The sequence below is a fragment of the Nannobrachium achirus genome (assembly GCF_963921795.1).
Source record: "Nannobrachium achirus genome assembly, chromosome: 5".
NCBI classification, from domain to species: Eukaryota; Metazoa; Chordata; class Actinopteri; order Myctophiformes; family Myctophidae; genus Nannobrachium; species Nannobrachium achirus.
The window spans coordinates 43,133,767-43,157,610 of NC_137814.1; the positions used below are offsets into that span (position 1 = coordinate 43,133,767).

At 43.0% G+C, this 23,844-nt stretch overlaps 1 protein-coding gene across 1 annotated transcript in view; it reads left to right on the forward strand.

Moving 5' to 3' along the window:
- tnr (tenascin R (restrictin, janusin)) overlaps window positions 1-23,844 on the forward strand; it is a gene marked incomplete at both ends in the record, with an annotated part of 284,483 nt that overhangs the window by 212,834 nt on the left and 47,805 nt on the right. The window contains 8 exons of the mRNA XM_080725805.1: window positions 88-170; window positions 1,757-1,859; window positions 4,525-4,614; window positions 6,008-6,141; window positions 6,949-7,078; window positions 9,839-10,105; window positions 17,457-17,576; window positions 18,350-18,493. Coding sequence (XP_080581931.1) covers window positions 88-170; window positions 1,757-1,859; window positions 4,525-4,614; window positions 6,008-6,141; window positions 6,949-7,078; window positions 9,839-10,105; window positions 17,457-17,576; window positions 18,350-18,493 — 1,071 coding nt within the window. The remainder of the gene's footprint in view (window positions 1-87; window positions 171-1,756; window positions 1,860-4,524; window positions 4,615-6,007; window positions 6,142-6,948; window positions 7,079-9,838; window positions 10,106-17,456; window positions 17,577-18,349; window positions 18,494-23,844) is intronic.

Below are 23,844 nucleotides of genomic sequence, written 5' to 3' on the forward strand. Positions count from 1 at the left end.
TTGAAAACTGCTGATGTTGCACGGTACACCCTTTCTGCGAATCGGTCTCAGTGTCCCCAATATTGTCAGTTTTATCGTTCTTCTCAGAGATCGATGCCCCCAAGAGCCCGCGGCTGGTATCCAAGACCTCCACCTCCCTGGAGCTGGAGTGGGACAACAGCGAGGCTGAGGTACTTACAGCTGGATCACATCGGATTTCCAATTGATCCTCAGCTATTTGTTTTATTCTGTGGCATATGGGGGCTTTGGTTTAACCGCTCTGGACAAAACACACAAGACCTACAACCACAGAGAAACGCACAGGAGGATCAGCATAATTAATATATGTATGATCAATGTACGGTTTAGCATAAGTTAATATACAGGGGAGGATCAGTGGAGGCTTTTGCATAAGTTAATATACAGGAGGATCAATATGGGGTTTAGCATAATTTGTATTATGCAGGGGGATAAATATGGGGTTTAGCGTAAGCTAAAATATAGGAGGATCTGTATAGGGTTTAGAACAAGTTAATATACAGGAGGATAGAATGTAGCATAATTTCATATAGGAGGGTATAGCATAACTTAAAGTTATACCATGTAACTTTTTTTATAAAACAAATCTTAAAATGGTCCTAGCTGTTAAATCGCTAAAGTTTTAGAACCCCCACTCCGTTATTTTCAGCTTCTAAAGCCTTCTCTTTATATGTTTTCTATGATCCCTGCCCGGGACCGGTTTTCGCGGAAAAATTGCGTCATCACACTACCGGCCAATCACAGCGAGGGTTATACACTGCCGGCCAATCACAGCGCAGAACATACACTGCCGGGCTCTCTGGTGGGTTTAGGAAACACGCCTTCACGAAGTACACTGCAGTGTTTACACTGGAGGAGTCTAGCATGTAACTCCCCAACCGCTGCTCGTAGAAGGACACGGGAGACCTCATTGAAAGCGTCTCGGCGAGGCGAGGCGGACGCGGTGGTCTGACGGCCCGGTCCGCGAGCGAAAAACGAACGAAAAAAGCAAACGCGACCGCGGTTTGCTGTACTGCTACAGACCACCAGTTGAGCAACTTACACAGTATAGCTTTAATATATATGATCTTAATGTGGTAAATTGCACACATGCTCTGCTGTGCAAATAACTTTAAAAACAGACTTGAAAAGGCCTATTTGCTTGTTTCGAAAATATTTTATAAAACTATAAGCTTCATATATGTGTTTCTATTCAAAAATGACCACAAAAAGCGTAAAATAATGATGAAATAATCATTTTGGCCATTGTCAGACCGACACTTTGTTTACATTCTAGTCTATAGACTAGGATGTAAACAAAGTGTCGGCCCTACAATGAAAAAGTTGACTATAGCTCCTTTAACACTTTGAAATACGCTGCTCTTCCATTTTCTAAATATTATGTGTTTCATTCTATCTTAGATAACTTCTATCTTAAAACTTTTAAAAAGATATCCTTCTCCAGATAGATGATATCAGGTGGAGTGTCAAAGCACAGTTTACCGTTAATTATCCACCTTCATTTTATTCTTAATTCTATATATGGAACTGTATTGTTTGATCTGTGGATGATTTAATGAGCCTGAAGACAATGTTAAGTGGATGCCATATCTTCATTAGTTACTGTCACAGTGTGGTTTACCTCCATTACAATATCACATGCGTGTTGTTGGCTCTATGCCAAGCCCAACACACACAAAGTGTGCGTTGTACTTGCTACTGCAATGTAAATGTTGAAATGTGAAATGTTTAAACACAGGTGGAAGGCTACCAGGTGGTGTACAGCACTCTAGCAGGAGACCAGTACGACAAAGTCATCGTGCCGCGCAACGAGGGACTCACGACTAAGACCACGCTCACAGGTGAGGACCAGGGGGATAGAGATGTTTGCTGTGTGCATGTGTCCCTCATAAATCTACTCTCAATTCATTCATTGTTAGATGAAAACAAAACATTGAAGGTTTTCCCCTCACGATCAAACTTATATTTCGTCTTAATTGCAACAGTCTATCAATCATTTATTGAAATCAAATTCTCATCATTCTAATTTATCGTGAAACTGTCGGTATAGACTGGGGTCAATTCCCCTTTTCCCCGAACTGTATATCTGGTACAGATGTGCCATTTCAAGTAGACAGTAGATTTTCAGGGGATTTGCAGCATATTGAGCTTGTAGATCAGCTATTTTTGCTATTTTTATGACCTTCTGACGTCAAAGTTTAAATCTACCTAAAGGTGGATTCTGCTTTTCAATGGGAATGGAGTGGTTTCTTGCCATTTGCGAGTTTATGCAAAAATAAGCTCCATTCTCCATTAAAATAAAAAAAATAGAAAGGCGAAACAGGGAAAGAAAGCTGTGGAGAAAAAAACATGCAGGACGTTTTCAGGAAAATAGCAGCAAATACCGAATAGTTGAAACGGCACATCCACTTAAAGGAGTAATCCAGACCAAAACATATCCCCCTCTGAATGTGCCCTTAATCATAACCCATCCTACCTGCTTTAGTCGATTTCTTTCATAGCTGATCCTGGTCTCAGATTTCGCGACCCCTCACACAGCTAAAACGGTGGTTTTCGGCTTCTCGATGGTGCAGTTATTTCTGTAGCTTCAAAGTTTTTTGTTTTTGTTTTATTGGATTGTGTTTTTACACTGTCCTGAGTCTCTCACATGCAGCCAGCTGCTGCTTCTCCGAGGTGGGTTGGGGGGGGGGATGGAGGGAGCAGAGCGCTTCCTGAAACCGGAACGCTTCTGGTGTGTTCTACATGTATCGCTGAATGTGAGAGACAAACAGTGCTTTGGTGGGTCTCTGGACAGTGTAAAAATACGATCCAATAAAAAAAGCTACAGAAAGCTACAGAAATAACCACACCAGCAAGAAGCCGAAAACCACCGTTTTAGCTGTGTGAGGGGTCGCGAAATCTAAGGCCAGGGGCAGCTATGAAGAAAATCGACTAAAGCAGGTAGGAAGGGGTATGATAAAGGGCCCATTCAGGGGGGGATATGTTTTGGTCTGGATTACTCCTTTAAGCCCTCTATAATTGATTAAACAGACCTTCGCACTTGATACGCTCATTTTTCACTCTGTGCTATATCTCTTTGGTTAACAAAAGTGGCATTTATGGAGTTTTCAGCATTTGTGATCATCGCGATAATATTGAAAATCACGATTACAAATAATCGTGACATGAGGTTTTGCTATCGTCCCCTCCTTATAGCTCTCATTCACTGAAGTGCTGGGCTGTCTGCCACGACCCTCTGCAGTGCTTTGCGGTTGTTGTTGTTGTGGGTGGGCAGTACAGTTCTCATAGGAACGGCAGAAATGTTTGCTTGTCTCGCGGGCATATTGCATAGCTGACAGACAGGTCGTGTGGATCAGAATGTTTTATGAAAGGCCACAGTGGTGAAAGGCCGTGGCTGCCTGGCATGAGAGGAGAGAGAAGAGGAGCTCCTCTGAGACTGAGGCAAGCTCTCTCTCAGGCACGTGCACACATACAGTAGACATCAAGGGGAGCTTGAGCCCCTGATCTTTTATCCGTCTGTATAAAGTGCCTCTCCAGACCATAAATGCAGTTCTTACTATGGTGAAAGAAATGCAAACGTCCTCTTTCCTTGCCATACCCGAAGGCAGCATTCGAGAGAATTGCCTTGTCCAAACTCTCCTGAACTTGAATACAGCGTCTTATGTTGAAAGAATTGCCCTCTCACTCTGTGTAGAAATTCATGCTGTACGCCACATCTCCAGTAGTCAATTGATTATGCTTCGTTCAGTGTGGTATCAAGCTCACACCCCGTCGCAGCATTCTCTGCACGTCCATGCTCTCTCTCTCTCTTTCTCTCTTTCTGTCTGTCTGTCTGTCTGTCTGTCTGTCTGTCTGTCTGTCTGCCGATAGTTTGGGGATTTCGCCTTTACGGCATTGATTTTCAACACTAATTAGGCGTTAGCAGAAGTTCTCTCCTAACCTGGGGATTAGCAGAGATTTTCCAAAAAGTATTGATTCACACAGTATTTCTGGCCCTGGCTTCATTCATAATTAATTAATTTAATTGGGCTTTTATGGGGGAAAAAAACATCCTACTGGCGTGTGTGGGTGTGTGTCTGGGGCAGGCACTGGGACGTGCAGAGAATGTTAGAGAGGCAGGGGCTGAAATTTCTAAAAGGGCTTTTTGGTGAAATAGCAGACCTCCAAGCTCACAAAGCTTGGAGGTCGGCTATTTTCAAAGTTGCATTCAAGTTCAGGAGAGTTTGGACACGGTCATTTTCTTGAATGCTGCCTTCAGGTATGGCATGGAAAGACGGCATTCATGGTCTTGAGAGGGCACTTGGATAACAGGGCAGGGGCTCAAGCCCCCTTTGATGTCTGTGTGCACGTGCCTGGGCAGGCAGAATGTGAGACAGGACAAAGAGAGGACACACATGCACACAACACACATTTTTCTTTTTCATTCATTTGAATTCTCTCTCTCTCTCTCTCTCTCTCTCTCTCTCTCTCTCTCTCTCTCTCTCTCTCTCTCTCTCTCTCTCTCAGACCTGCTTCCAGGAACAGAGTATGGTATTGGCATCTCCGCCATGAAAGGAGCCAACCAGAGTACGCCAGCAACAATGAACGCCAGAACGGGCAAGTGTTCATCTTAAGGAACCACTGATCTACTGCAATAGCCTCTGATTGGAGTACAGAAAAGCACTACTTGAAACCATGCAATCATCACAGCCCAATTGACCATATTTTGATTCTAGTTGCTGTTAACCACTTAAAGTTATACTATGTAACTTTTTTTATAAAACATATCTTAAAATTATCCTAACTATTAAATCGCTAAAGTTTTAGAACCCCCACTCTGTTAATTTCAGCTCCCAAAGCCTTTTCTTTATGTGTTCTACTGAGCCCTGGTGGCCGTGACCGGGGCTGTTTTTCCCGGCAAAATTACGTCATATGCATCATTCTGTACACGTGTCTCCCTACCGGCCAATCAAAGCCCAGATCATACACTGCTGAGCTCTTCAGGAAGTACACTGCAGTGTTTACACTGGGCTAGGAGTCTAGCATGTAACTCCCCAACCGAGGCTCGTAGAGGGACACGAAAGACCTCTATGGATAGGTATCGGCGAGGCGAGGCGGACGCGGTGGTCTGAATGCCCGGTCCGCGGCGAAAAACGGCCGAAAAAAGCAGACGCGACCGCTGTTTGCTCTACTGCTACTGACCACTAGTTGAGCAACTTACACAGTATAGCTTTAAACCTTATTTTATATAGCACTTTTTTCAAAGCGCTTTACAATGGTCCATTCATTCATGGGAGGTGAAGCCTCCACATTGGAGGCATTGTGGGGTTCAGTGTCTTGCCCAAGGACGCTTCGACATGTGGACAGGAGGAGTCGGGATTCGAACCACCGACCCACAGATCATTGGATGGACCTGCTCCACCTTCTGAACCACAGCTGCCCTACTTCATTGCACAATGATGTCACACGACTAAAAAAATAGCTTGTAGATTGGCTATTGTAGCTTATTTTCTCCATTGCCAGGTCCAATGTAGGCCTATGCCAGGTCCAATGGAAAAGCTGTTTTAGTGAAGTGATACAAATAAAGACAAAATAAGTCTCAGATCAGGGTCTTCAACGTTTTCAGGCCAAGGACCCCTTAGCAGAGAGAGAGATGAAGTAGGGACCTCCTCTACATATTGTATAAATGTGTGATGGTGATTCTCATCAATTTCATAGATAGATTCATAGACTTGTTTGACACTTAACCACTTAAAATCATAAATTGTCGATGCTTAGTAAACTTGACCTTTCACTCTGTACTTGGTCTGCTCTTTTTCACCTATATATACACCAAACCTATTCGCCAAAAATTGTTCTCCTCAGAGTATAGGGATGTGAGGGTTCAACTGTTCATTTAAAATAATTATCCTATCACACAAGGATTTGGCGGCCCCCCTGCAGTAACTCTGAGGACCCCCTGTTGAAGACCCCTGTCTTAGATGTACGTTTCTTGTCTCCTGTGTACCAGGTCTGGATGTGCCCATGGGCCTGGCAGTAACAGCCTCTACAGACGACACCATCACGCTGCAGTGGGGGGAGGTCCAGGGGCCTATCGACCACTACAGAGTCACATACACTTCCTCCTCCGGAGCCACCACAGAGGTAAAGGGCAGTGGTCTGTAAAGTAACTACGTCTACTCAAGTACTGCACTTAAGTAAACATTTTTGTTATTTTTGAGCGGTGGTAGACCGCTCCTATACGTGGCTGTGCGTGTGTCTGTAGCCTTTTTCCTCAGCGTTTTGCCATAGCAAAATGTGTGTGTACGTAGCATCATGTTTGTCTAGTGATGTCATATGTTGTATGTCTCTAGCCTTTTCCTTCAGCGTTTTGCCTTAGCAAAACGTGTGTGTAGCATAGCCTGTATATCCTAGACTCAAATCCTAGTCTGAAGACGTTATGCAAGCACGACCACTGCTCACTTCACATTGGGTGTGATTTTTTACTTTACTGGAGTGTTTCCAATTTTCAGTACTTTACTTCTACTCCAACTCCACTACATCTAGAGGCAAATATTGTACTTTTACTCCATTATTTGAAAACTTTAGTTACTTGTTACTTTGTAGATTTATATACACTACCCACTTCAGCCCTATATACATTTCGGCCATTTGAAAATAGCCAATCTACTGTACAAGTGAGCTTGTAGATCTGGGATTTCAAAAGTTTTTGAGACATTTTATACATTTGAAAAGTTGTGAATTGGAACATTCTGCGTAATAAGTACGTTCTTGGGGATATGACGCTCACCAGGTAAATGGTCCACCAAAATAACGGTTCATTGGGGATGTCCAGTAATCGTATTTTTTGAGACAAACTGAACTCCGCCAAGGCTGGGATTCTCAAAAGTATATTAGCACTGCCATCATCTGCGCTGCTGTAAAAGCTAAACAAACGTTGCCCTTTTCCAGATGACTGTAGCCAAAGACGTGACAACCACCACACTGACAGACCTGGACCCGGGGACAGAGTACACCATCACTGTAGCAGCACGCAGAGGAAGGCAGCAGAGCACCACCGCTACCATAGATGCCTTCACAGGTAATGGCTATGAAGCCAGACTGAATGTATATCAACTATTGTCTCGAATCAATTAACTTTATAAAGTAATCAATTTAATTTGTAATCAATATTTACAATTGTATAACAAAATTATATAATCATAATCATCATCATCGCCATCATTATCATCATCATAATCATAAAGCTATAAAATTAAAATGTGTTTGATGTCAAACTCTACAATCAGCCACAGAATAAAAACACTATTATGTGTAAAAAATACAGTGCAGTGAGAAATGAAAAATAAAAACATGAATCTTGGGCTCCTCTGGCAGTTCATTCCAGGCCAGAAGTAATAAGTGGAGTCATGGAGTCCTTCACCTCTGCCATGTCCATTATATAAGGAGAAACAGTACAATAGTGTTATAGTCAAGCATTGTTTTCAAGCGCTATAATTGCGTCTCGCCATGTTCTTCGCCATGCTGGCTGGGGTGTATCAAGGACACAACATTATGGCCTCAAAATGTACTAATGCCATAATCAGATAAGAATGAAACAGCATCCAGTCACAGCTTCCTCTGTGTTGAAAAATGGGCCTGCTCAGGTAACACGGGTTGAAAAAACCTTTAAACGAGTTCAGTGACAGCGACGTGTAATGAACCCAATGTTGTGTAGCCTACGGTATAATGAACAACTAGTGTGTGCTGGCGGGAAAAGGTAAGTAAAACTGAAGGAAAATGGAAGCTTGGAAAGGCTTTGATGAAGCAATTAGCATAAATTATTCATGGTGCCTAATGAGCTTGCTACAAGTGTTCTCTAATTGCACCTCCATTTTGCATCCATCATCTATGGCAAGTAGGGGAACAATGAATTTATATTACTCTTTCTTCAGATCTCTCTATCTTTGCAGTTTAAAACATTAAACACAAATGCTAGGTCGCTTTTCCTGCCACTCGTCCCTATTTGTCGATCTGGAGGACATATCTCTCTGTCAGCCTATTCAATGGCACAGCAATTCTCGATTTGTTTTCTCATGAGGGGATTTCTTAGTGATTTTCTCAAGTGCCAAGAAAGAGAGGCGGCTGTGTGGCAGACGCACGCTTGCCTGCCATCAAATCTGTCACTCTTTCAATGCCCATCTCCCTTCATTTCAGTGTTCTTGTGCTCTTTTTTACCGCTTGCTATCACGCCGGTCGCCGCTCTCGCGGCCGTCAATGTTATCGCCGAGCGTCATCCCATTGTTTGTTGTTATCCCCTCTCTCTCCTTTATTAACACCGCTCACCTTGTAGTATCTGAGGAAGCAGAGGAAGGGAGATAGGGATGGAGATAGAGGACCAGCAGACAAGAGTTCCGTGGCAGAATGACAGACTGAGAGAATTATATGGGGAACAATTAATCACCTGTCAACTCGCTGTTTACTTCTCATCCTTGGCTCTTCCCCTGCCATACTGGCAGCATCTGTCAGAATGGCACTCAGGTGAAGTCCTCATCCGGAAAGGGAGGCGAGATCAGCCTCCTTTCACCAACTCTGAACCTCAACCAGTGACTGATAGAAATCCCATACCACCACTGGAACTACCCCCCCGTTTGCCTGCTTTTCTGCCTGTCTGTCTTTCTCTGTGTCCGTCATTCTATTGCCCGACTGTACATCGCAGCACTTTATGCAGTTGTGTCGATAATTCATTCAGACTCATCTGTCATTACGTCAATATGTCATCAAGCTGTCATCTGTCACGGCGGTACTGTGTTGCTTCACCTTTGCATTTTTGTGCGAGATCTTGATCAAATAACACTTTTTTTCCACATTTCTTTCACAGTAATGACCTGTTTTGAATAGCACAGACATACTGTAGGATGTATTATATAGAATGTGAAGACTTGATTTATTTTAGTTATTTTTAGTGTAATATTCTGTTTGTAAGATTCAGGCAGGTTATAATGAATTAAAACAAATATAAAAATAAAACTGTTTTCATAAATGTCCATCGATCACCTCTAAGTTATTCTTCCTCCTTTAATCGATTAATTAATTCAATCCATTTGTACTTTGTCACAAGCATGAGCAAAGTAAGGCGTTCTCGCCAACATCACAGGTGTGAGGACCCAAAACTCAAGCCAGCAGCACGTTGCATCAATCACCTTGGGATCTTCACCCCCAGTTGTGATGTGCTATTTCCATACCTCCGGACCCGCGCTCTCCAAGCCTCCCCCTCGGTCGCAGTGCATTCATTAACTTCAGCCACCATCTGTATCCGCTGGCAACCGTTTGCACATCTGTGCCGTGATCTGCGAGAATGTGCCTGTGATAGTGATAGCATGGTGGCTCACCGGCTCGCCCCGGCCCCACCTCCCGCAACGCGTCGCGATCATCTTTATCTCCATTTGCTGTCAGCTCACAGCTTGCATGTTTTGGTCACGATAAACATCATGACTAGCAGCACTGGTAACTGCAGCACTGTGTACTGTAAACACTACTTAACAGTATTATCATCAGTGTATTCATCTTCATCACCATCTTAAGCTTCAACTTTATCATCATCATCATCATCATCATCATCATCATCATCATCATCATCATCATCATCATCATCATCATCATCACTGCTTTCCAGCTCATGCGAGGCAGCTCCATCACACTCTCATTCCCTCTCTGGATTTCAACATATGTCTATATTATCTTCTGACGCCGCTCATGGATCCATCCTTCATTAGTCCTCCCATCTCTCACCTCCATGACCGCCGTGCCTCCTCCACTCGCTTGCCCTTTGACGGTTACCTTTGACCCGCCCTGCCTTCAGGATTCAGGCCCGTGACCCACCTCTACCTGTCGGAGGTGACTTCGGACTCGGTGGCGGTGGCGTGGAGCGCCCCGGCGCCGCCGGCCGACCTGTTCATCCTCAGCTACAGCTCGGCGGACGGCACCGACACCTCCAAGGTCACCCTGGACGGCTATAAGACACGCTCGCTGGTGCAGGGGCTGCTGCCGTCCACCGAGTACACCGTCAGTCTCATCACCATACAGGGGGACGTCACCTCTGAGCCGGTCACAGCATCGCTCACCACAGGTTAGTTGGCCAGGGGAGAGTCTGTGGCTCTTGTTTAGCTGGAATGGAATGTATTTCTTATTTGTTTTGTCTTTGTCTCTTGGTCTGTGACTTGCAGGTAGAGACAACAGGCTTTTCCAGCACAGTTTTCCAAGTGCACATAATGCATTCTGAGAGGCCGACAAGTGTCACATGTATTACATACATAACAATGTGGTTACGGCCCTTTGTCTAGGGTAAAGGATGTAACATAAAAGGGAGGAGACAATTGATTTCACAACTGAATTGTTTAAATACAATTCCAGCAGTGATAGTTGATATATTTTCTTGACGTTTCAAGTGACAAGTGTTCTTTTGACTTCAGGGTGACGGTTTACATTACTGCATAAAAACTCTAGGCTAAAGAACATAAACTTCTGGCAAAAATAAAGAACAAAACATGAATGAATCAACCATGAGAAAAGACCTGTAGAACGTGTTCACAGATGAAATAAATATCACACCTACATACTATACAATTTACTAATGAATGGAAGTAGTTTGGTTCGTAATTAGTGACACCAAAAGTTACTGTAGCTACTGAATTGAACGAATGAATAAAAAAACATGGAAGGCTGTATTATTTTCTCTCTCAATGATGGAGAGATAGCCATCGTAAATAGGATAATGCACTTTGAACAAGTCACTTATGAGAACATAACCACATACTTGTGTAGTTATTTTCTCATAGTCATAACTGAATTGCTCACAGTTTATTAAATAGAGGCATTACTGGTCAGTAAATGCTATCGCTCGCCATTTGTTCCAGATTCATTTGTTGCCATTGTTCTATAATTTCCCCTCGGGGATCAATACAGTGAATCCAATCTTATCTAATTCTGTAACATGGCACACATGACATCCTCATTATTGCCTTCCGATATACAGCACTATACCCGAACAGCCTACTGTATTGCACATTGCTCATTGTCTGTGTCTGTTGCTTGATGACTGGAAAGCTCCAATCTGGGTGCAAATGGTGGCTAATGATGAGTGATGGAGTGGGATACTGTGAACCGGGGTCAAGTGGGGACAACCACACGTCACAGAGCGCCGCTGATTAATGACGCGGCATAGCTTGGTAGTTTACCTTGACCGTGAGGACGCTAGCCAGGGCCCTGTTGGATGATGTCAGCGAAACCTGCTGACAGAATGCATTCGACTAACGAAGGGAGGGAGCAGCTATAGGGAACGAGGGAGGGAGCCAGGAGCCAGGAAGAGGAAACAAGGCACACAAGGTCTTGCCAGCGTGTATTGTCGTGTAGGAAAATCAATCCATTTGAGCTTCGCCGTTTTGGTGTCAGACTCATAACAAAAGCTCCATCGGCTCTGTCCATTAGGTTGTACTGTATGTCAATTTATACTGCATGGAACAACCACATTACTCCACCAAAATCTGTTCTTTTCGTAGAGAAAAATGGCCACGTGACAAAGCATGAATTATGCTTCATGTCCCTGTTTGTATTTAATGCCCCTCTGTTCCAAATGTAGTTTGCTCTCTCTTTTTTCTTCTTTTATGCATTGCCTTTCTCCTGCCTCCTTCCTCTTACCCCCCTCTCTCTCTTTGATTAAGAGTTTTACCACCACAGCAATTCTCTCCATCCCCATTCCAACCGCCTCTCTCTCTCTCTCTCTCTCTCTCTCTCTCTCTCTCTCTCTCTCTCTCTCTCTCTCTCTCTCTCTCTCTCTCTCTCTCTCTCTCTCTCTCTCTCTCTCCGGCTTTTTACTCTCCTTAAAGTGTGGGTGTGTTAAATCTGTTCTTAATTGCCTCGTGAGTAACAAGAAATGTGGAGATGTTAGAAAACACTTGTCTCGATGTTGAACCTAAGCAGGGATCTCGCTGTGCACATGGGGAGAGAGAGAGAGAGAGAGAGAGAAAGAGGGGGGTGGTGGAAGGAATGGGGATGGAGAGAAGTAAGTGATATTAACTTTGAGTGTGTGCCAGGAACACCTGTATGCTGTTATCTGATTGCTGTGCCAGTATCATATGATCCCCTATAGTCCCCCTACTCTTTCTCGCTCGCTCTCTCCTTCACCTACACAAATCACGATAAGCAGAATTGAAATTGGATGGGGATTTAGAGGCAGATGTACAATACTGTATTCATTGCACCTGTTTTCTGACGGCGGTGATTTTGGAGTCATACATACAGCGTGGTAGACCCAAGGAGCTGATGTGAGACTGCAGTCGGCCTCAGGTGATAATGAGGAAACGCAGAAACAAGCCTAGAATCACTGAGCTCTGCGGTGTTGGAATAGCTTCACTGCTGGTTCTGGCTTCATCCACACACCTGGGCTCAATAGTGAGCACATCATGTCTGTTAGTTGGGTCAGCTGTATCTCGGGACAGTGACAGTCTGCAAGAAATGGTTAGGGTTATCATTTTTGTTATAGCTATGTGTTTTTGTCATTGACATTTTTTTTCCAGAGTTGACCAAATTGACCACACCCATTTGATACTATGGACTACAAATCAGTAACAAATATCAAATCAAATAAACACAAATAAACATAATTATTTGTGGTTTCAACACAGTTCTTTCTGCTGTATAGTGTGGGGAGTTTAAAGGAAAGGTCAGCTGTATATAACTAGGTATAGCTTGACAGCAGCTTGAGGCGTGTAGACCTATACATTTATTGTTCCTATAGACCTGTCATAGAGGAAGGCCTAGAGGTAAATAGGCCAGTAATTGATGGTTTGATGCTCGGCACCGACAGGAGGGTGCATTCCAGTTGGGAGCCGGTGACTGGAAGGTGCTTGGCTGGTGTTACATCAACGGTGCCGGTCAACTCTGCCTAAGTGCTCTTGAGTTAGGTCCCCTACAGTAACTGATCCAGGGGCAATGCACTGCAGGCCACACGGTGCCACTCTTGACCTTGAATGCAGCATCTTATGTTGAAAGAATTTCCCTCTCTGTGTAGAAAGCAATGCCGTTACGCCACATTTCCAGTATTTATTTGATTATGCTTAAGTGTGATATCACTTGCCGGAAATAGCCGACCTCCAAGCGTACAACGCGTCGCAGCGCGACGCGTTGTGAGCTTGGAGACTTTCAATATTTCCACCAAAAGGCCCTTTTAGAAATTTCAGTCCCTGCCCCTCTAACATTCTCTGCAGTCAGCACGTCCCTGGGGTAGACTGTGTGTAAAGGAGGGATATGTGAATATATATATATATATATATATATATATATATACAGTATATATATATATTTCAATTGCCTTGTGGACATTGACTATAAAGTGATCTTCTAATCCTCTAATCGAATAGACCAGGCCTCTAAATTTGAGGGTGGTACCATGATTATTATAGACAACACAATTGATGGGTTCGGATGCTGTAGCTAACTGGCTCAAATGCTGGGCCTGATGAAAAGGGACAATTTACAGTTACAGTTTAGTTGTTTACTAAATGGTTGTATCCGGAACGACTTAAAGTGCTAGAGAAGAGTCAATTTTGTTAACCCTAATAAAGAAAGAAAAATGCAAATGATCACGCAAGTAGAGTAAAAATAAAAACAATTTAGTGCTTAAAAGATGTGTCTTGACTCTTGAGAGATCTGTTTTGATTTGATCATTGATCACAATTGATCACTGAGGTGGAGTCTGAAGAGGTGAGCTTTCAGTGCTGTGGTGGAAAATGGGGAGTGAGCCAGCAGTCCTGACTGAGGGCTGAGGTCTTATTCCACAGCTTGGGAGCCAGGAGGGAGAAGAACTGTTGATAAGTGTTTTGTAGGGGTGTAACAATACATTTGAACAACGATTTGATACGCATCACACGATACATGTTTTTTTTTTCTTTTCTTTTTTCCAGTTACTATGTCGTTACACCCCTAGTTGTAGGTGAAGGTATGAGCAGACTTCCTGTGTTATCTGTGAGTGGAAAGGACAGTGTATCATGTCCTGAAGCTAAGGTGGTACCATATGTCCCTTGATTGCCTTCTATGTCATCACCAGTGTTTTGAATCCACTGCCAGAAGGCAGTGGAGGGAATGCAAAAGCAGGAATATGTGAACAGAAAATCAGGCATGCTGTGGCACTCTGGATTATGTTGAAAGGGTTTGAGCGAGCATGTCGGCAGACCAGCGAGGAGGGAGTTGCAATTAGTCAAGACTGGACGTGACTGAGACTTCGATACGGAGCTGGGCAGACTCCTTGGTGAGGAGGAGTCTGATATCCTCTGGATGTTGTACACTGTACAACATACAGGAGCAAGTGATCGCTGAAGTGTAGGCCTTGAAATACAGCTGACAGCTGCCAACCAATCACAAGAACACTGGCTGTTATTGCATTTTATTTCACCATTTCGCCGCCCAGTCAACGCGCGTTCTCAAATGAAGATGACAAGGGACGTAGTTTGTGCGCTGGGAGGATATGGCTACCATTAACCAAACTTGTCAAATTGTCAGCATATTGCTGATACACCCACATCAGGAACGGCACATCTACGGCAACGGTTTACACTCACAATACTCAACACCAGGGGCGTCACAAGGGGTAGGGAAGTGGGACTGAGTTACTGGGGCCCAAGGTGGAGGGGCCCTAATAACTTTATCTATTGAAAAATAGCAGATATACAAGCTCACAGCGCGGCACCGAGTGCCGCGCTGCGAGCTTGTAGATCTGCTATTTTTGAAAAGTTGTGAAAATGTGTGAAAATCTTTGAATATATGTATTTTTTAAGCGAACATTGCTAACTCAAATTTTGCTTCTGGGGGTCCCTGCCTGGAACTAAATATTTTGAGATCGGGGTCCGTGGCCAAATACATATCATCTTGGGGGTCCTTGACATAGGTTTCTTGCACACATTTTCACGATTTTTCAAAAATAGAAGATATACAAGCTCGCAGCGCGGCACTCGGTGCCGCGCTGTGAGCTTGTATATCTGCTATTTTTCAATAGTTAACATTCATGGGGGGCCCGCTGTGAATCCTTGTACCCAGGGCCCAGAATTTGGTGTGACGCCCCTGCTCAACACTGACGGGTGATTCATTTTCTTCCTCGGTGCAACTCTGTGAAAACACTGTGCTGGTTAGTTATTGAACCTATAGTGCACCAGTTACAGGCCCCACAGCAGATGATCCTGACACTACACAGTCAAATTCTCAACATTAATGTATCCCTTTATATATACATCTGAGCATGTACAAATGTCTGTGTACAAATATATACAAGCTCAGAGTTAAATCATATCAGCCCCACTGGTGCTATGGGCCACATGGCTCGGGAAACATTGGTTTCCAATACAGTACTTACCCACTTGCAATAAATACTGTGTTTGATAGCACTTACTGATGTTGATACCACTGAGGATAGATTGATGTGCTGTGATTCATGTGCACTTTGACGGAATGTATAATTTATACCTGAGAGCTATCATGTAAATCCTGTGAGGTAATTTGAGTGGGCCAGACAAGATGCAAAATCTTCTTTGTTTGGGGGTACTTTATTGCTAATCCCTTACATTACTCTGTTTCTTTACTCCTTATTATATATATATATATATATATATATATATATATATATATATATATATATATATATATATATATATATACTGTGTATATATATATATATATATATATATATATATATATAGGCCTATACAATTTAGTTAATTACTGTTATGTGTCATGCTGCGCTGCTGCTATGACAACCGAATTTCCCTCAATCAATAAATGTCTATCGAAATAAGTTGCTTGAGTGTAGCTGTCTTTTACTGTATCTGGTTTACAAAATGCAACCCATATTTAATTCTGTATACTGAAAAAAGCCAGCTGTGAGTTGGTAGATTGCTAATTCTGTTGTGCGACGCCACTGTACGACTATGAAATAGGGCTTAAGTGGTCAGTGAAATGATGTTGAAATGATCTATATTGAAGGCTATTCAGGGGCATATAAGGTCTCTGAATGGACTCCCATTCTTCCCAAGAAGGCTGATGTGAAAACAAAAATGTGCAGCCATTACTCCCGGCAGTCAGCTCTGCCAAACAAAATATAATTAGCGAGATATGCACACATGAATAATCACAACTTATCTAAATGCTGGCGTATTTCATACCAGCTGAATTTAAATGAGTTCAAGGCCAGAAGTTATAAATTGCCTCCCATGGTTGTGAATAATAGACATTATTCTTTAGGAAATAGGCGAGAGACTGGAGAGGCTGCTTTACAAGGTGCGCCCATATGGGCCCCCATCCACAATAATAGAAAGGAACAATCATTCATTCTCTGCTCTCTCTCTGTCTCTCACACACATTCTCTTCCACTGATTCTGTGCTTCTCTCTACCTGCCTTTCTCTACCTCCTTGAGTCTCCAATTCTTACTCCAAAAGCTTAAGACCTCCCCATCGGTTTTAATTGCTTGCTCACATTGTTTTGGCCATAACCTTTCCCGTGGCAGCCCTGTGCTCTCTCGGGAGACCCGTAAAACAAATGGTCGCTGGGATAAATCCACCACTAGTGAACCAGACTCAATCATAATGCTAATGACGTCTCTCTCTCTCTCTCTCTCTCTCTCTCTCTCTCTCTCTCTCTCTCTCTCTCTCTCTCTCTCTGTGTCTCTCCCTCTCTGTCCTCGTAGCTGAGCACAGGTTGCAATATCCACAAATATGCCTTGATATTGTTGTTGTTTTTTTTCCCCACACATTTGCATAATGAATGCACCTCTGCCTTCCCAGACGGAGAGCTGTAATGTTTATGTAAATTATTCTGAGAGAAGGATTAAAAATGGACAGAAATTGGGATTATGCGGCAGCGGCACAGGGATGTTCAAGGTCATGGCTTCTCAGATGTCTCGGCATGAAAATGTATGAACCTCATAATAGATTAAATCACCACAGTTTATGCACCTGTCAAACCGCCATGGTCTGGGTTATACACACTGGCGTGTGTGTGTGTGTGTGTGTGTGTGTGTGTGTGTGTGTGTGTGTGTGTGTGTGTGTGTGTGTGTGTGTGTGTGTGTGTGTGTGTGTGTGTGTGTGTGTGTGTGTGTGTGTGTGTGTGTGTGTGTGCACGCGTGCGTGCGTGCGTTAACCAAAAAGTCGACTCAGTCGACTTCAGTACCCATGTGTGCGTGTGCACAGCATTCAAACAGTAGGATTGCTTATTGGGACAGAATGATTATCTCCTTTTCCAACTCAGTTTTTTTGCACAGGGTTTCGGGTTTTGTCCCCCGCTCACGCCCCCCTGTGAATGTGATGACGTCATCAAACAATAAAGTCGATTTCAACTCAACCTTTTCTTTCTCTCTCTCTCTCTCTCTCTCTCTCTCTCTCTCTCTCTCTCTCTTTCTCTCTCTCTCTCTCTCGCTCCACTCATCCTGTCTTGGTAGGCATGGACCCACCCAAGGAGTTGACGGTGTCCTATGTGACAGAGGATTTGGTGACTATCTCCTGGATCAAACCTCTGGCTCCCTTCGACTACTATAAGATGTCCTACCAGTCAGCAAGAGGTGCGGTATAGTGTGCAAACTGACGCGCCATTCTCTTCCCTGTCTTCTTGTCATGGCAAAGTCCTGTAATGCACTCTATAGGCCCTGACACACTGAAAGTGCCATTGATATGAGTGTCTGATGCTTTCAGTAAGACAGTGTGTGTGTGTACTACTCACAAAAAGTTCGGAAACTGCAGGGGTCTTCAACAGGGGATCCGGGACCCGGGACCCCTAGAGGATCCTCAGAGTTACTACAGGGGGTCCTCCAAATCTTTGAGTGATAGAAACTTTTTTTCCTCCTTTTTTATATTAACCACTTGAACCCTGGCGCCCATATTTGGAGAACTTTAGCCAAAAAATTGCAGATCTACAAGCTCATAACGTTGTGAGCTTGTAGATCTGCTATTTTTGGCAAAGAGGTTTGGTATAGAGGGGAAAAAGAGCAGACTAAGTACAGAGTGAAAGGTCAAGTTTATTAAGTATTGACAGTTTTTGAAAGTGGTTAAATATTTGAAAACACAAATATCAAATAGAAATGAATCCAAATTACACTGATGATTGTGCTGCCAAACAATGAAACTATATGGAATCTATGAAAAGGTTGATGGGGGTCCCTCCCTGCTTCATCTCTCTCTCAGCTAAGGTTGGCCTGAAAACGTTGAAGACCCCTTTGTGCGCCTAAAATCAAGGTTTCTAACCTTATTGAGCAATCAGCCATACACACTCATGTTTAAGGTAAAAAAAAAAGAAACAGCTTTCCAATAGCGTGTGTCTCTGTGTTGTTTCCTACAGGACGGGTGGACAGTGTAGTCATTGACAGCGATGTGACCAACTACACTTTGTCCAGCTTGTTCCCTGCCACCGAGTACGAGGTGAGCCTCAACGCTGTCAGAGGCAGTCAGGAGAGCAAGGTGGTCACCATGCCCGTCTTCACAGGTAATACCATTTTAATAGAACAGAGCACAATCCCTCTGAGTGTTCACTCAGAGGGCCTTCTGTTAGGTACAGCACATTTATGATTGTTAGCTTACAACCAAGCCAAAGTATAAAATAAGGTTAGAGCCGTTAAACTGATCTCGATACTGCTTTATAACTAATTTAGCTGGGGACCCCCTTGAACCCCTTCAAGGACCACTGGGGGTCCCCAGACCCCACTTTGAGAACCAGTGGAATAGAGACTATTCCACTGCCTCCCGGAGAGATTCTCTATTCATTAGAGAATACTCTCATTGTGACGTACTAAAAGATTTAAAGAAGCCTAATATAAATGGTGTGCAGTTTATGAATTGTAAATTGTGAGAACTTCACAGAGCAGTAAAATGAGATTATGCTATGGTTCATACATTACAAAGATATTGTCATAGACTAATTATGGTTGTAACAATTCTTCAATGAACACTCACTTCACTAGGCAATGTCACTGTAACATTACATAGTGAAGGAAGTGAGTGTAAGGTGGCAGAGGACAGCGTCTCCTGCATCTTTAGCCTGTAAAGTATTTCTGCCTTTCTCTTGATGCAGGCTGTGCGGTGGACAGATTTATAAGTCCTTTGACTCTCCTGTCTATATCTGTATGCCCACTCATTACTGTGAAGCCAGTCTGTGTTATGCAACCTCTATGAAGTATGAACTCTTCTCTGTCTCGATCTCTCTCTCTCTCGTGCTGTCTCTCTATCCTCAGACAAACTCTCTTAGTGCACAGCAGACATACTCAGTCTCAACTTTCTCATCTGTAATTGGAAACTATCTCATTAGTTCAAGACTCTCGTTTGTCTCCCTCCCACAAAGCACGTCTCTTCCTCTCTCTCATTTCTTCCTCCTCTGTCTCTTCTTTTCTCTCCGCCTTCTCTTGCTATTAAATCTCCTTTTTTCTGGAAATTAGCGATGCACTTAAAAATGACGCTCAACATTGTCAGGTCTGTTGCTTTGTTACAAGAATAGCCCAGACAGAATGAAACAGTGGCACAGGGGCTGCTTGAGATGGTAAACAACATTCTCCATGCAACGCCCGAACGGGGAACATTTAACGCTGTGTTCGGGCGACTAAGGCAAATGAGGGATTTGAAAGGAGTAATCCGACAGTGTTTGGCCAAGGATGTAATGACCTGGAAAATGTGAAGCCTCGCAGCTGACTTTATTTCCATAATCAATTATTTTCAAGAGGGGGGAGAGCTTAAGGAACCAGGGGCTGTGTTTTGTTTTTGTCCGGGCGGCGGCCTTGCAAGATGAATTTGAGGCGGTTTTGCTCAAAGTGTAGCACGCGCGGGGCACCACTTATGCCCTAACAACGGTACTCGTTAAAATGAGGCGGAGGCCCCCCGAAGAGAGAGGAGGATCCCTCCTCCCTGCAGTAGTCTCTCAAGACGAGTGGTGGAAGAAATACTCAGATGTCTTTATTACAGGGATGTCAAACTCAAATGAACAGGGGGCCAAAATTCAAAAGATTGTAAAGTCGAGGGCCGGACTGGTTCAATGTTTATTTAAACGCGGGCTTGCGGTCACAGGCCCTCCATACGCGTCAATGCACTGTGTGTGCACGCAATGCACGTGTGTGCACGCAATGCACGTGTTTGTAACAGGGTGACTCATTGCCTCAGCCTGATGGCATCAAAAGTCTAATATCTCCCCCATTCCATATCCCTTTGGTCTGATGGGTAAGATGTTGGACTTTTATGCGGGAGACTTGGTTCGAATCCAAGGCATTGCATGTGCAATATACCAGTGTCCAGTGGGCCAGTTCTAATAGTATTTAAATATCATCCCGCGGGCCGAAGCTAATTCAATCACAGGCCTGATTTGGCCCCCGGGCCTTGAGTTTGACATATGTGCTTTATTAGTAAAAGTTGCAATATAAAAATACAGTAGAAAAGTATATTTATAGTACCAAAGTTTTGACAAAACTTTTTCTACAAGCTCACAACTCATCGCATCGCAACTTTTACCGGGCGCAATTACTTTCTCTGTTGCGTTCAAAGACTGTGAAAGAGATGGGAGTCTGGCTTGAGAAATTAAGCACAGTTAAGCACAGAGCAACAAGATGAAGTCTTCTTACACGGTCAAATCAGATTTCTCAATGTGTGCGTCTCCTTTATTGTCTCTCAGTTCTAGTTCAGACTGGATGAGAGAGGATACTTCCAAAGAGAGCAGGAGAGGGAGAAAGATAAAGAATGTGAGATTCAAATCAAGGCTTACATTTTTAGTGAGCCCAGTCAGGGAAGCTTAGGCACAGATTAAAAGTAAGAACAGAGACGTGTCAAAATGAAAGACGCCAACAGAAGGGTCAGAGGCTATGTTTTCAGTGGAGAGGGAAAGATGGAGAACAGAGTACAGGAGAGTGATGGGAAAAGGTGAGATTTTTTAGCTGTGGATCATTTCAGAACAGCGAAGCTTGTTAGGTTGAAGTTAGCAAGTGGGGGAAAGTTTTCAAGTTAGCAAATGAAGGGGCTTGTGAACACACGTGCTTGCACACACACACGCGTACGCACACACAGAAGCTTTTATATCGTCACTGTCGGGCAGAAACCTTGTATCTCCAGGTTTCGTATTTGTACTTTTTTAAATGCTTTACCATACAAGGCTGTCGCACAAAACCGGTGAAAATGGCAGATCTACAAGCACACAACTCCTCACTGGTGCGAGGTAGATCTGCTGTTTTCACTATTCTAAAACATTTAAAAAAGATAAATACAAAACGAACGGGTTTGGACATACAAGGTTTTCACCCAACAACGACGATATGCAAAACAAGCATTGGCTTCACTGTTAACCTGCATATAGTGGTTTTATGCAGAGAAGCAGAGCAGCTTGCACAGTAATGAGAGGACACACAGAAAGATGAGAGTCCCATGAGAGGCCCAGTATGTCTAACTTCTTGCCATGTAAGAGTTACAAAGATCAATAAGTGTGTGTGCGTGCATGCGTGCGTGCATTCGTGTGTACGTGTGTGTGTGTGTGTGTGTGTGTGTGTGTGTGTGTGTGTGTGTGTGTGTGTGTGTGTGTGTGTGTGTGTGTGTGTGTGTGTGTGTGTGTGTGAGTTTGTGTGTGTGTATAACCATTTTCACACACATATTATTGCCTAGTGTAGAAATACTAGTAAGACGCCTCAGGGCGACAAGCGACCTCGCCCTAAAGGGATTTGTTCCCCCTGGCATCACAGGGATCTCTCTCAAACAGGGCATCATTAATATTGATGACATCAGGGAACTCCATATATGGGCATGAAAGGGATTCTGTTAGTGTGACATCATAGTGAAGCCAGAGCATGATGTCAGAGCAGCAAACCCATAGAAACCCATAAAAATGGGACAAGCTGTGACGTTTCTCATGGTAAACTTGCGACCTTCGGTCGCAATAAATGTACGTAGAGGATGTGAATTTTACAGCCACAGTATAACTATTGAGAACTTGGAGCCTCCCAGGGCAGACCATGTTGGGGATTGATGACTCTTGTGAATACCTGTCCTGGGGTGTAGTGCAGTGTGTTCTAAAAAAGGAAAAATGTCCCATTGTCCCATGGTGCTGTTGAGAACGAGGCAATCTTTAATGTTGGTTAGCCTAATATAATTTTTTTTGTCAAATTATTTTAAGTGAACAGCCACATTGCTCTACAGTAAATCAGGACACCGCCCTGAAGTATGCAGTCATTCGCTCGGATCACTCCTGCTCCTGCGTGTAATAATGCTAGAGAAGCAATCCATGATTTTTCCACTTTTGGTGTGTTGTGTGGTTGTTTAACCACTTAAAGGACCTACGCCATGAATTTTCACTTTTTCTATTTTAAAACCTTTTTTTGGGGTCCCACTGGCACCTTCTATCCTCACAAAGTCCTATTTCTGACCATTGTGTCTTTCTCTGGTTTTGGGAAGACAGAGATGAAAAGCTTTCCACGGGTTCTCAGAACAGTGCTGTTCTGAGAGTTGATCTGTGTTTTTTTTTTCAAAAAACTTTTTTTTTCAAAAAACTTTTTTTTTTCAAAAACACTTTTTTTCAAAAACTTTTTTTTTTCAAAAAACTTTTTTTCAAAAAACCTTTTTTCAAAAACTTTTTTTTAAAAAAAAAAAAATTTTTTTTCAAAAACTTTTTTTTCAAAAAACTTTTTTTTTTCTCAAACATTTTTTTTCAAAACTTTTTTTTTTTTTTACTTTTTTTTATACATAAATACAATGCAGGTGGGGTTGATTGTCTAATGTAGATTAACTTTCTGTAATGTCTGGTCTAGCAACGGTCGCCCTGTGTCATTTGACAGTAGGCCTATAACATACAACATAGGCCTACAGAGCTGCAACATTATCCTATTTTTGTATTGACCCAATATTAACATTATTTGTTGTCAACGTGGGGTCCGGGGAGGAGTGAAGAGGAGGGGAGGGGGGAGGGGTGGAAAAACCCCACTAGATGCGCCCCTGAGCAAACAGAGGCCGTTTTGGTATTGCAGCTGGAGAGCCTCATTATAGTAGAGCAAGAACAAACAAAAAGAATGGTCAGAGTGTTTGTTGAGGGTTAAAACCTGTCCAAGACTCAATTTTGAGCATATATTTATACAAAAAAATATAGTTTTAAAAGCATGGTGTAGGCCCTTTAAGCCCTATTTATACTTAGCTGATCTAGCTGATCTAGCTCACAACAGGTATTTTTTGAGAATTGTTGAAAATTGTTTTGAAAGTTTTTCACCTATAATGAAATGCCTAAAATAGGTATGCCAAGTGTGTCATGTGGTTTTTACATAATTGGTCCAATATTATTGGACACATTTTGCACAAGACTTGACTTATTCCTGTAGGCTCCTAGATGGATCATGGGGACGCAATCACACCCCGCCATCGGACTCTGTTTTGGGCGGTTTTCTTCAGCTGGGCCCAATTCAATTTTTTATAAGAGCTTTTGACTAAATAATAACTACATAAGAAAGAGAGGTTGCACATTAGCAATGGGGTTTCTCTGTGGGCTGCTAGACTAGCATACATTAAAAGTAGGAATTGAAAATATCCCAGAAAGGTACAGTAGCACATCCAAAACTTTAAATCAATGGAACGTTTTGGCTATGAGCCTTCATCAGATGCTCTGATGAAGGCTCAGCTGAAACTCCTAAGCATTCCTTTGTTGGTGTGTGCCACTAAAAAAGTGGAAATGTGAGTATTTTGTCCTCCATTGATTTAAAGTTTTGGACGTGCTATCCCCCTTTTGGGGATCTTTTCAATTCCTACTTTTTATAAATAATAACTGCATTGGATCCATTGGAAGTTGGAACGCAGGTTATTCTTTTCCCATTTCCTGAAAAGTAAAGTTGG